Source organism: Carassius gibelio, chromosome A22, assembly GCF_023724105.1.
Source record: "Carassius gibelio isolate Cgi1373 ecotype wild population from Czech Republic chromosome A22, carGib1.2-hapl.c, whole genome shotgun sequence".
Taxonomy (NCBI): Eukaryota; Metazoa; Chordata; class Actinopteri; order Cypriniformes; family Cyprinidae; genus Carassius; species Carassius gibelio.
The window spans coordinates 20,995,753-21,010,448 of NC_068392.1; the positions used below are offsets into that span (position 1 = coordinate 20,995,753).

A 14,696-nucleotide genomic window follows, 5' to 3' on the forward strand; every position below is an offset into this window, starting at 1 on the left:
TTTTAATTAAAATAATTGTTTCTTTGAGTAAAATATTAGGCAAAATCTGTGCCTATAAATTTACATACTTTTTGATCTTTTAGTACCTGGGTAAATATTGACATTTACTCATATATGTTGGTTTATATACATTTAATTAGATTAATTACATTTATTGCAGTATTTATCGCCTTAGACATGTTCATTCTGCTTGAAATTATTTGGTTTAAAAGATGAAATGGAAAATAAAAACATCTATATAAAACATGTTTGCTGTAACTGATTTAGTATTTGACATTAAATGACACCTTTTTATGAAAGAAACACAGATTTATAACAGTCATGTCATGATCAGTAAATACACTGGAGATCTTCTTGTCTTCTGACCTTTAATGAACGTTGACTCATGTGAATAGGGTTTAGTATGGAGCACACACACACACACACACACCCTCTAGTGGTGATGTCTGTCAGGCTTCCCTCTGATCAGCTGTTCGTCTGATAACTGTGAATGAACAGACACTAGTTAGAGTTCATCGTCAGTGTGTGGGGGGAATTAAACCCCTGCTGTGGTGCAGTAATTAACGGACCAGTGTTTGTGGTGTTTCACTAGTGAAGGGCAATGAAAGCCCCAGACTTCAATCGCTGCAGCACAGCTCACTGCAGGTGGTGATTAGTGAGAATATAAGACCCCAGGCTGACTCTCTCTCAACTACAGTGACACAAACACATGCTAAAATATCCATCTAGCACATGACAACATGTTGTGAATTTGGCGACTTTCTCAGCTTCTATTCGCAGATAATCAATAGAGCTGGATTGTGTAATGATGTAATTATGTGACTGTGTGTGTGTGTGACTACAGATCGTGTCTGCAGTGCAGTACTGCCATCAGAAGAGAATAGTCCACAGGGATCTGAAGGTGAGACACACACACACCGTTTAGTGATATGTGTTTCATTGATGTCTATGCAGACCACTTTGGTACATTTCTTTGGGTGTCTCTCTCTGTAAAGGCTGAAAACTTGCTGCTAGACGCAGACATGAATATAAAGATAGCAGACTTCGGCTTCAGTAATGAGTTCATCATCGGGAGTAAGCTGGACACGTTCTGTGGCAGTCCTCCGTACGCAGCTCCCGAACTCTTCCAGGGGAAGAAGTACGACGGGCCGGAGGTGGACGTCTGGAGTCTGGGGGTCATCCTCTACACGCTCGTCAGTGGCTCACTTCCCTTTGACGGACAGAATTTGAAGGTCATTTCTAGTTATATTCAAACTGTTTGCTTTAAAAATCCACTGCTCCATCATAAGGCATATGTTTATTTATAGTTTACCTAAATGAGAATACAGTAAGTTTCCCTACAAGCCTATTGTTCTGTCTGTGTGTGCTGTGTTGGGTCCTCACTCTCACTCTTGGTCCACACAGGAGCTGCGAGAGAGAGTTTTGCGAGGGAAATATCGTATACCGTTCTACATGTCCACAGACTGTGAAAACCTTCTGAAGAAGCTGTTGGTGCTCAATCCAGGCAAACGTGGAAGTCTAGATGTGAGACTGCTCTGCACACTTCACACACCCGTCTGAATTTATACTTTTCTCAAATACAAGATGTGACGTTTCATGCTCTTTTCCATACAGCCAAAGCATTCTGTGAACAGGGCAACTGTAAACACTGAAAAGGACAAAAGCACCATACAAAGTAGTAGAAACTTGTTTAGAAATGAGTTCAGTGCACTCTAGATAGGTTTTCTATATTATTCCTCTAGCAGTCGCAGGGTTAACGCTGCAAGCAGATTCACCTCCGTTTCATCTGCAGCTTATGAGCTTGCTTGCTCAACATTTAAATAGTCTGTTTCAGTGTTATCAGTTCCTCGACACCCTCCTCCTCCCCAGCACCACCTGTCTGGATCTGCTGTGGAGGACATTATATATGTCTCTGTGCAGTAGCTTGTCTTTTTCAATGTTCAAAGCAGCATTTCTGGATTTTTCTTTTATGCCAAAGATCATTAAGGTATTAAGTAAATATCAAGTTCCGTGAAGATATATTGTAAATTTCCTACCGTAAATATATCAAAACCTAATTTTTGATTAGTAATATGCATTGCTAAGAACTCAATTTGGACAACTTTAAAGATGATTTTCTATTTTTCTATTTTTTTTTTTTTTTTTGCAATTGATAGCTTATTTATTCAGCCTTCAGATGATGTTTAAATCTCAATTTAGAAAATTTGACACTTAACACAAGGTGTTGTGGTCCAGGGTCACAAATATTAATATTTGATTCCATTTCCAATACAACAGGTAAAATATGGCAAACCATTTTGGGCAAACAATTTAAAGGCGAAGACATAAATATATTGCTTTTAAAAGTACCCCTGCTTTGAGAAAAAGTGGATGTTTCATAATAAGTAAATTAATTAATTTAGTTACAGGACTGAAATTCTAATGCTTATTGTTAAATTTTTTCACTAGCAAGAGTTAAACCCTCAACCCTTCATTTGGCATATATATATATATATATATATATATATATATATATATATATATATATATATATATATATATATATATATATATGGCTGCTAATTGATCATTAAGAATAGTAAATGAATACATTAATATGCACATGTGTAATTTAATGTCTGTCAATGTCTCTCAGCAAATCATGAAGGACCGCTGGATGAATGTAGGTCATGATGAAGAGGAGCTGAAGCCGTATACTGAACCCGAGGCTGACATCAGCGACACAAAACGGATAGGTCTGTACCTTCCCTGACCTTCTGGGTTTCACTCCTTATTTCCTATTGATGCATCAGTTTAAAACTCAAGAAAGTCTGTCAATATCATACGACATGGCCAAAAGTACGAGAAGAAGATTCTGTATGTGTGTTTTTTGCAGAGCTGATGATCACTATGGGTTTCCCTAAAGATGAGATCACAGAGGCATTAGTAGGGCAGAAATATGATGAGGTCATGGCCACGTATCTTCTGCTGGGCAGGAAACCTCCAGAGGCAAGTTATATATGTTTATTAACTATCTAAACATCAGTCGTAATTACTAATGATACATCCACTTCATGCAGTATATTCGGTAAAAAATTTTACATTTAGATTTATTTTTTCATTTTAATTGTAGTAATTTTATTGTTTTCATTTACATTTTAGCAATATCATTTGTTTTATTTTATTTTATTGCAAGTTGAAGTACTCTAAAAAGAGAAATTTTGCCCTTGTAGCTAGCTGAAATGAAGTAGGTTTAGTTAACTATAATAATATCTTGTTTTGTTCGCTTGTTTTAGTTTGAAGGAAGCGATTCACTGTCCACCCAAAACCTGTGTCAAAGGTCACGACCCAGCAGTGACCTGAACAACAGCTCTGCACAGTCACCCGCACACTCCAAAGTCCAGCGCAGTATCTCAGGCACGCAGAAACAGCGCCGATTCAGCGACCACGGTACAAAACACACTGAACATTTCAATTCATTCTGAATAAATACATTCGATTAGCTCAGAAAAGTTAGTTATCAGTCATCTAGTAATTAATTTCTGATGCTGTGGTTCAGAAACAGTTGTTGGCTCATTTTGGATGTGGCATGCATAGGTTTAATATGAAAGTGAAAGTGAAGTGACATTCAGCCAAGTATGGTGACCCAGACTCAGAATTTGTGCTCTGCATTTAACCCATTCGAAATGCACACACACAGAGCAGTGAACACACACACACACACACGCACACTGTGAACACACACCCGGAGCAGTGGGCAGCCATTTATGCTGCGGCGCCCGGGGAGCAGTTGGGGGTTCGGTGCCTTGCTCAAGGGCACCTAAGTCGTGGTATTGAAGGTGGAGAGAGCACTGTACATGCACTACCCCCACCCACAATTCCTGCCGGCCCGAGACTCAAACTCACAACCCTTCGATTGGGAGTCCAACCCTCTAACCATTAGGCCACGACTTCCCCGGCTATATAAAAATATAAAAAAATGATATAAAGTTTTTATTAAACATTTTCTTAGTTTCAGGAGGTCTAGGTCAGGGGTAAAAGGTATAACAATAAACACATAAATAAGAATAAAAAATAAATGAAGGCACAGGTAGATCATTTTAATGTAAAGAAGTTTAAACCTTTCCATGTACAGGGATAGTCAGGGTTGCCAGGTTTTCACAACCCAATCCTGCTCCAGTCAGGGGGTAAAATACATGTAAAATAAATGTTCCCCTTGTAAAATTTGCATTCCAAATGCTAAATATCACATTATTGGCATCACTTCAAACCACGGATATGAAAAACCACCCGCGGCAACAGTGTAATTGTCAATAGTAGTCTCCGCCTCAGGCGTGATGCCCACGGACCGTTAGCTAAACGTCTGATGCATATGGTACACAACAGTCGTCATCGGATTAGTTTAATTATACAGGGTTTCTGCAAGACGTATGTGTTGCGTTCTTTAATGTCCCGCCTGGAAACAAAGATACCATGGCGCCAAACCCCCTCATGAAAGAAAAATCTGTTGTGTCTGTGACAGGATTATCAGGATCAACTAAACACTGGGTTTTCAAATTTATGTGAAATATTTTAAGTTCGCGGCATAGAATCTTTAAAATACGTCCGAGTGTTTTACACACCGTTCTGTTATTGTGGCAACATTTCCCCACCCGAACGAAACAAACTGTGATTGGTTTGTACGGTCAAAAGAAAGGCCAAAGAAAGCTGCCATGAATTCCAGACCTTCATCCGGCAGTCTGCAGGTCTGGCTACACGAGACTAGTGTAATAGTAGCCCGATTTCGCTGGAAAACCACAGACCTGGCAACACTGGGGATAGTATGCTGTATCTACAAATGAAAATTGTCATCTTTTTCCAAACCTGTACGACTTTATTTCTTCTGTGGAATGTATTAACAATTAAACTCCGTGCTAGGTGCGTAGGAAACAAAGACCAACAAGGTCAAGAACTGAACTATGCAAAAAAAACTAATTATTTATTTAATGACTACGTTTCAGAGTTTCTGTGGATTGTAAAACGATTAAATTTTGAAATATGTTGATAAACAAAGAGTTTCAAATCCCATTGGCTTTCGTAGCATATTCCTCATCCTATGGAAGTCAATGGAACCCAGAACTGTTCGTTTCCCAACATTCCTCAAAACTGCAGCTGTTCCACAGAAGAGAGAAAGTCATACAGGTTTAAAATTAGCTGAAGATGAGTAAATGACAGAATTGACATATTTGGGCGATCCATTTCTTTGAAATAAAAATCAAGCTCTAAAAACGTTCCAATATTTTTAATATTAAAAAATAGCTAATTTATTTGATTTTGAGCTTGAATATTTCCATGATTTTGTGCAGTGGCACCGTCCATACCTCCGGCCGTCTCTCACACCAAGCGCTCTCAGGCCAACAGCGTGGAGGGAGAGAAGAAGGAGGAGGGGAAGCTGCCCTCCTCCAGCTCTAAAGAAAGCACAGCCGCCTCTCCTCTGGTGGCCCAGGAACGCAGGAAGTCCTCCACAGCTTCAGGGGTGAGAGGTCACATGAGCCACTACATCACATGACAAATACATGTGACTGACACTAGCTCACACTCTCTGTCTATAATAATGTGTGTTTGTGTGAGCAGAACAGCGCTGCTGGTGGAGTGACGAGGAGAAATACGTACGTGTGTGAGAGATCCAGCACAGACCGGTACTCAGCCGTACCCAACGGCAAAGACAGCAGGTGAGCAGACTCTTCACCGCAGCCTAGACCTCATCACATTAGCTCATGAGCTCTCAGTGTCCATTCCAGAGGTGTGAGCCATAACGGAAACAAAAATGAAAAACAATTCCTAACAACATGAGAATGTGTGTGTGTAGTTCAGCTCATAGGACTTGATGTTAATATCCCTAGTAATCAGCACTTCTAATTTTAAGTGGGGAGAGGGGTAAGAACGTCATCAAGGTCTTCAGGTGGGCACCCTCCTTCACTGGTGTTTGCGTTCCAGGTGAGCCGCCTTCTGCTTTTACCCCTCATTGTTCTTTGCAGCCCAGTTGGGGTCCTTCCTCTTTATCCAGATCCACCTGCTGCTTCGCTGCCTCCGACAGTGATTTAATGGCTTTCCTGAAGGCCTGTCCCCAAACTCCCACCCCCTTCAGGAGCCTGACTATGTATGTGGCCACAAATCTTCTGCAGTCAACCTCTACCGGAAATACCTGTGTACGTCAACCTAGTTGTTTTGCCTCGAAAGCTATATCAGTGTACTTCAGCTTTTTCCATTCATATGCTTCTCCCACTGCAGCCTCCAATGGCACAGTTAGTTCCACGATGCACAGGGACTTCTGTGAAGTTGAACACAAAACAAAATCCTGCCTGAGATTGGTGTTTAAAATCTCAGGTGGAAACTTGAGTTGCTGATCTAGGTCCACTTGCATTTTCCAGTCCCGTGCGGCATCCAATAGGGTGCTATCCACTCTTGAGGCTGGTTTTACTGGGCTCTCCCCTGCTCTCACGAAGGGGATAGTGGGTGAGTATCCGGATGTTGGGTGAGGGAGAGCATTGATGAAGGATCACCTTCTTTCCAGAATGACTGCCAATTGGCGTAGGACTTGGTTATGTCTCCAGGTGTAATGGCCTTGGGATAGACTAGTTTTGCAGCCGGTAAGGATGTGCTCAAGAGTTGCTGGGGTTTGGCAGAGCGGGCATGCTGGATCATCTCCAAACCACTGGTTAAGATTCTTAGGTGTAGGAAGAATATCATAGGTAGCCCTGATGAGGAAGCTTTTTTGGTTTCCTTCCATCTCCCACATATCTCTCCAAGTGAGCTTATGATGCTCCAGGTTTTCCCATGTAGTCCACTGGCCCTGCTTGGCTTGTGCCACTGGCTTTGCGTATCTCTCTGCTTCCTGTTGATGTCGGACCTCAGCAACTATCAACTTTCTCCTCTCTGCAGAAGTTGCCTTGTGCCATTATGTCGACTAGTCCTAAGTCCAAGCCCGCCTCTTCCTTGTTGCACCTGTCCAACTATGTCTCCATGTCTTAGAGTGAATTGTGCTTGCTTTACAGCCTTAGTTGCATCTTGAGACTGCCAGGGTCATGCTCAGTCTCACTTTGGTGCACTTGTATTCTTCGGTGAGGCTAGAGATAGGTAGTTCCAGTGCACCGTTTCCATACTACCCAATGTTACTGAGGCAGCACGGAAGTCCAAGCCACTTCTTGATGTATGCACTGACTGTCCTCTCAGCTTCTCAACTTTGGAAATAGGAAACTCGTACACTGTTAGAGGCCACATTAGGCAGGGGAGCAACTCAAACTGCAGTTTCAACTTTCCCGGAAGTGAAATCTTATCAATACTGACAAGGCCTTTGATGGTTTCTTCCCTCTATCGGTCACACTGCTCTGTGTCTTTGAGATTTGCCTTGTACCACCGTCCTAAGCTCTTGACAGGCTGCTCTGATACCAAGGGAATGGCTGTTTCATTGATGTTTAACCTCTGGTCGGTAAGCTTTCCTTTGATGGATATGCTGTATTTACTGTTTCAACTTCATCCTTGCCCATGTAATGTTGGAGTGAAGCTTCGCTAACAGACGTTTGGTACAGGCGATGGTTGAGGTCAACGTGGCAATATCATCCATATAGGCGCGAATCGGTGGTAGCCGATGTCCATCCTCCCGAGACGCTCCCCTCCAACTACCCATCTAGATGCCCTGATGATCACTTCCATGCCAGAGGGGATATGGTGCACCCTGCCATGATACCCACTTTCAATGCTCTGAGGTTGTTATGCAGAATTGCAAATCTTTGAAGTAGTTTCTGACCAGATTTGTGATGGATTCAGGCACATGAAAGAAATTGAAGGCTGCCCATATTACTGAATGGGGGACGGATCCAAAAGCATTGACCAGATCGAGGAATAAAACATGCAGGTCTCTTCATTTCCTTTTTGCAGATTGTATTTGATGCCAAATCATTCTTGTGTGTTCAAGGCATCCTGAGAAACCTGGTCCCCCAGCTTTCTCTATCGATGTGTAAATCAAGTTGTTCTGTTTAAAGTAAGTATTCATTCTTTGAGCAACAATGCTAAAGAAGATCTTGCCTTCAACATACAGGAGATTGATTTGTCAAAATTGGTTGATGTTTTAGGCAACCTTCTCCTTGGGAATTACATTACTACTCCCCCTGCTCTTCGCCATGCTTTTGGGATTTTTTGTTTCTCCCATGTCACCTTTCTTAGCCTCCACAGAAACCTCAAGACACCTGGGGTATTCTTATACAACCGGTAAGGAACTCCATTTGGTCCTGGTGCAGAGGCTGCCCTTGCCTTCCTTACTATGTTGTCGATCTCAGTCCACTTTGGGGGGATGTCATTGAACTGGTGATCTCCCTTTGCAAACATATATATGTGTGTGTGTGTGTGTGTATATGTGTGTGTGTGTATATATATATATATATATATATATATATATATATATATATATATATATATATATATATGTGTGTGTGTGTGTATGTGTATATATATTTAACAACTGCAACTGCAGTTGTTGAGCCCCTCCTGAAAAAGAGCAATCTTGATAACACCATTTTGAACAATTATAGACCAATATCTAATCCTCCTTTTATAGGCAAAATTATAGAAAAGTTAAACTCAGATGGATACCTGGATAATTTTTAATCGGGTTTCCGACCACATCAGAGCACAGAGACAGCACTCATTAAGATAATAAATGATATTCACTTAAATTGTGACTGGCAAAATATCTGTGCTGGTTTTGCTAGATCTCAGTGCTGCGTTTGACACTGTCGATAATAACATACTACTACAGAGACTGGAATACTGGGTCAGGCTTTCTGGGATGGTACTCAAATGGTTCAGATCATACTTTAAACAAGAGGCTATTATGTGAGTCTAGGAGAGCATAAGTCTAAGTGGATGTCCATGTGGAGTACCACAAGGCTCAATTCTAGCACCGCTCTTGTTTAGCCTGTATATGCTTCCACTAAGTCAAATAATGAGAAAGAACCAAATTGCCTATCACAGCTATGCTGATGATACCCAGATTTACCTAGCCTTATCTCCAATTTATTTTAAAGTACTTTTACTTGTTTATAAATCACTCAATGACCTAGGACCGAAATACATTGCAGATATGTTCACTGAATATAAACCTAACAGAGCACTCAGATCATTAGGATCGAGTCAGTTAGAAATACCAAGGGTTCACACAAAACAAGGGGAGTCATCCTTTAGTTTCTATGCCGCCCGCAATTGGAATCAGCTTCCAGAAGAGATCAGATGTGCTAAAACACTAGTCACATTTAAATCTAGACTCAAAACTCATCTGTTTAGCTGTGCATTTATTGAATGAGCACTGTGCGATGTCCGAACTGATTGCACTGAATTTTACGTATTAACAGTTTTTTATGTAAAATAATTTTCTATTTCTAATGGTTTTAAATTCATTTTAAATAAGTCAATTTTTAAATCATTTCCAAAGTTTTAAAATTGCTTTTTATTTGTATTATTTTTCTTCATGATTTTACTTTCTTTTATGTAAAGCACTTTGAATTATCATTGTGTACGAAGTGTGCAATATAAATAAACTTGCCTTGCCTCTATATATATATATATATATATATATATATATATATATATATATATATATATATATATATATATATATATATATATATATATATATATATATATATATATATATATACAGTATTGTTCAAAATAATAGCAGTACAATGTGACTAACCAGAATAATCAAGGTTTTTCGTATATTTTTTTATTGCTACGTGGCAAACAAGTTACCAGTAGGTTCAGTAGATTCTCAGAAAACAAATGAGACCCAGCATTCATGATATGCACGCTCTTAAGGCTGTGCAATTGGGCAATTAGTTGAATTAGTTGAAAGGGGTGTGTTCAAAAAAATAGCAGTGTGGCATTCAATCACTGAGGTCATCAATTTTGTGAAGAAACAGGTGTGAATCAGGTGGCCCCTATTTAAGGATGAAGCCAACACTTGTTGAACATGCATTTGAAAGCTGAGGAAAATGGGTCGTCCAAGACATTGTTCAGAAGAACAGCGTACTTTGATTAAAAAGTTGATTAGAGAGGGGAAAACCTATAAAGAGGTGCAAAAAATGATAGGCTGTTCAGCTAAAATGATCTCCAATGCCTTAAAATGGAGAGCAAAACCAGAGAGACGTGGAAGAAAACGGAAGACAACCATCAAAATGGATAGAAGAATAACCAGAATGGCAAAGGCTCAGCCAATGATCACCTCCAGGATGATCAAAGACAGTCTGGAGTTACCTGTAAGTACTGTGACAGTTAGAAGACGTCTGTGTGAAGCTAATCTATTTTCAAGAATCCCCCGCAAAGTCCCTCTGTTAAAAAAAAGGCATGTGCAGAAGAGGTTACAATTTGCCAAAGAACACATCAACTGGCCTAAAGAGAAATGGAGGAACATTTTGTGGACTGATGAGAGTAAAATTGTTCTTTTTGGGTCCAAGGGCCACAGGCAGTTTGTGAGACGACCCCCAAACTCTGAATTCAAGCCACAGTACACAGTGAAGACAGTGAAGCATGGAGGTGCAAGCATCATGATATGGGCATGTTTCTCCTACTATGGTGTTGGGCCTATTTATCGCATACCAGGGATCATGGATCAGTTTGCATATGTTAAAATACTTGAAGAGGTCATGTTGCCCTATGCTGAAGAGGACATGCCCTTGAAATGGTTGTTTCAACAAGACAATGACCCAAAACACACTAGTAAACGGGCAAAGTCTTGGTTCCAAACCAACAAAATTAATGTTATGGAGTGGCCAGCCCAATCTCCAGACCTTAATCCAATTGAGAACTTGTGGGGTGATATCAAAAATGCTGTTTCTGAAGCAAAACCAAGAAATGTGAATGAATTGTGGAATGTTGTTAAAGAATCATGGAGTGGAATAACAGCTGAGAGGTGCCACAAGTTGGTTGACTCCATGCCACACAGATGTCAAGCAGTTTTAAAAAACTGTGATCATACAACTAAATATTAGTTTAGTGATTCACAGGATTGCTAAATCCCAGAAAAAAAAAAATGTTTGTACAAAATAGTTTTGAGTTTGTACAGTCAAAGGTAGACACTGCTATTTTTTTGAACACACCCCTTTCAACTAATTGCCCAATTGCACAGCCTTAAGAGCCTGCATATCATGAATGCTGGGTCTTGCTTGTTTTCTGACAATCTACTGAACCTACTGGTAACTTGTTTGCCACGTAGCAATAAAAAATATACTAAAAACCTTGATTATTCTGGTTAGTCACATTGTACTGCTATTATTTTGAACAATACTGTATATATATATATATATATATATATATATATATATATATATATATGTATATATATTTACATTTACATTTATTCATTTAGCAGACGCTTTTATCCAAAGCGACTTACAGATGAAGACAGTGGAAGCAATCAAAAACAACAAAAAGAGCAATGATATATATAAGTGCTATAACAAGTCTCAGTTAGGTTAACACAGTACACGTAGCAAAAAAATTGCATATTGCATAATAAATGAAAAGAAAATAGAATACAAAAAGATTAGAAAGGTAGTTAGATTTTTTAAAGAATAGAATTAGAATAGTGAGTGTTAAAGTTAGAGGGTCAAATAAAGATGGAAGAGATATGTTTTAAGCCGATTCTTGAAGACTGCTAAGGACTCAGCTGCTCGGATTGAGTTGGGGAGTTCATTCCACCAGAAGGGAACATTTAATTTAAAAGTCCGTAAAAGTGACTTTGTGCTTCTTTGGGATGGCACAATCAAGCGACGTTCACTTGCAGAACGCAAGCTTCTAGAGGCACATAAGTCTGAAGTAACACATTTAGGTAAATGGGTGCAGAGCCAGTGGTAGTTTTGTAGGCAAACATCAATGCCTTGAATTTTATGCGAGCAGCTATTGGAAGCCAGTGCAAATTGATAAACAGAGATGTGACGTGTATTCTTTCCGGCTCATTAAAAATTAATCTTGCTGCCGCGTTCTGAATTAATTGTAAAGGTTTGATAGAACTGGCTGGAAGACCTGCCAAGAGGGCATTGCAATAGTCCAGCCTGGACAGAACAAGAGCTTTAACAAGGAGTTGTGCAGCATGTTCCCAAAGAAAGAGCTTGATCTTCTTGATGTTGAATAAAGTAAATCTGCAAGACTGGACAGTTTTATCAATGTGGTCTGAGATCATCAATCATAACTCCAAGGCTTCTAGCTGTTTTTGAAGGAGTTATGGTTGATGTGCCTAACTTGATGGTGAAATTGTGATGGAACAATGGGTTTGCTGGAATCACAAGCAGCTCTGTCTTGGCAAGGTTGAGTTGAAGGTGATGGTCCATCATCCATATATATATATATATATATATATATATATATATATATATATATATATATAATGTGACGAGTCAGCTGCCTCCTCCCTGATTATCACCGGCACCCCGTCCTAAATCGCCGCCCTTCACCAGGCTCCCGACTGGAGTGGGTGTGTGAGAGGAGGGGCGCTGGACGAGTCAGGGCTGGCGGCGTGTGATGGGGCACACCTGAAGGAAGTGGAGCCTCATTACCGCCGCTGTTTAAAAGCCCAACGCGCCTCTCCTCAGGAGACCGGTCTCTTCCCCGTGCATGCACACTGGTGTCCTCGTGGGTCCAGGAAGGGTGCGTTGAGGGACTCCCGCGCCACCAAGACGTGAGCTGCCGGACCCGCGATCCGGATGGGAACCGCACCCGTATACACGGCCGACGGACCAGGATGCCGGGCCGTCCATCCCCTACCAGCGCCGCGGCCGACGAGAGAGATGTGGCCGCTAGATGAAGCCGCCGCCCCTCGCGCCCCGGACCAAGGAGGGGAGCGCGTGCGGCCGCCGGACTCCGCCCCTTACCTGGACCCTTCCTCGATGAACACTGCCCGACCTACACATACCCCGCAGCACGACGAGGACACCAGATTCCCTGTTATTTTGGACACTTCCCCCCCCTTTGGCCACTTTTATCCCCTTTGTTTTATGATTTCTGTTAATAAAAGCCTCTCCGAGGCCTGACGCCACGCCCACTGTGTCTGTCTTGTGCTCCTCCCGTGACACTGGTGGAGAATGCGGGCAGGCGGAGCCTAGACAGCGCAGTTGGGAAACGTCTGGTGACGTCACTCCCTCTCGCTTGCAAACGTTCGTGAGAACCCAGACTGGGACGGAGGAAAACTGGGGACAGCCTCCCAGCCACACAAGGGGTAAGTGACTTTTCCATTGTCATTTTACCCTGTGGTTGGTTGAGGCTGTCACTAAAACCCGGTTTCTCTGTCCCTGTTCTGGTGCGCTGCGAGAGGGAGGACCGCCCGGAGAGGAAGCCCCGCCCACTCCGACCGTTTGGAGCCTGGTTGAGGATGGTAGCACTCCCGTGTGGGCGGCGCCCTGATGACGGGGATGTCGCTTGGGAGGGGGAATGTGACGAGTCAGCTGCCTCCTCCCTGATTATCACCGGCACCCCGTCCTAAATCGCCGCCCTTCACCAGGCTCCCGACTGGAGTGGGTGTGTGAGAGGAGGGGCGCTGGACGAGTCAGGGCTGGCGGCGTGTGATGGGGCACACCTGAAGGAAGTGGAGCCTCATTACCGCCGCTGTTTAAAAGCCCAACGCGCCTCTCCTCAGGAGACCGGTCTCTTCCCCGTGCATGCACACTGGTGTCCTCGTGGGTCCAGGAAGGGTGCGTTGAGGGACTCCCGCGCCACCAAGACGTGAGCTGCCGGACCCGCGATCCGGATGGGAACCGCACCCGTATACACGGCCGACGGACCAGGATGCCGGGCCGTCCATCCCCTACCAGCGCCGCGGCCGACGAGAGAGATGTGGCCGCTAGATGAAGCCGCCGCCCCTCGCGCCCCGGACCAAGGAGGGGAGCGCGTGCGGCCGCCGGACTCCGCCCCTTACCTGGACCCTTCCTCGATGAACACTGCCCGACCTACACATACCCCGCAGCACGACGAGGACACCAGATTCCCTGTTATTTTGGACACTTCCCCCCCTTTGGCCACTTTTATCCCCTTTGTTTTATGATTTCTGTTAATAAAAGCCTCTCCGAGGCCTGACGCCACGCCCACTGTGTCTGTCTTGTGCTCCTCCCGTGACAATATATATATATATATATATTCAATTATTATAATTTTTTTTTTCATTACATCTAAATTATTATTTGTTCTGATATTATGTATCGAATACCAGCTTTTAACAACAACATGACAGTCAGTTTTGCTTATAGAATTGTTGTATGTAAAAACAATGGGTTCACATTGTGTGTGTATATTTTAAATATATTTAAGATAAAATGTCTATGAATAAAATGTAATCTTAATACATTTATAAGGCCATCCAAATTATAGATTGTTATTTGGCATAAATGTGGATCCTAGATTTTTTATGTAATTGAAAAATAAATACACACATAAGCATGAAAGTTACTGATGATTTGTTCATAAAAATATGCATGAAAAAATAATTCATGTTTTCATCTTTGTGAGATACTGCTTAGTGCTTAATTAGAAATTATAATTATTAACTAGTAATTATAATTAGCTAAAACCAAAACTGTAAAAATACTTTTTTGTTACTTGAAATAAAATTAACTTCAAAAAAATAAACATTAATTTCTTATTTTGTTTTACTTTAACTAGATGTACTAAAATAACTAAAACTAATAGACTATGTA

General features: G+C 41.6%; 1 protein-coding gene across 3 annotated transcripts in view; it reads left to right on the forward strand.

Moving 5' to 3' along the window:
- Positions 1-14,696, forward strand: part of LOC127943308 (serine/threonine-protein kinase MARK1) — a 47,492-nt gene that overhangs the window by 23,993 nt on the left and 8,803 nt on the right. For all 3 annotated transcript variants that reach the window (XM_052539669.1, XM_052539668.1, XM_052539671.1), the window contains exons 7-14: positions 845-901; positions 996-1,232; positions 1,405-1,524; positions 2,636-2,735; positions 2,876-2,988; positions 3,276-3,429; positions 5,325-5,494; positions 5,593-5,690. In XM_052539669.1, coding sequence (XP_052395629.1) covers positions 845-901; positions 996-1,232; positions 1,405-1,524; positions 2,636-2,735; positions 2,876-2,988; positions 3,276-3,429; positions 5,325-5,494; positions 5,593-5,690 — 1,049 coding nt within the window. The remainder of the gene's footprint in view (positions 1-844; positions 902-995; positions 1,233-1,404; positions 1,525-2,635; positions 2,736-2,875; positions 2,989-3,275; positions 3,430-5,324; positions 5,495-5,592; positions 5,691-14,696) is intronic.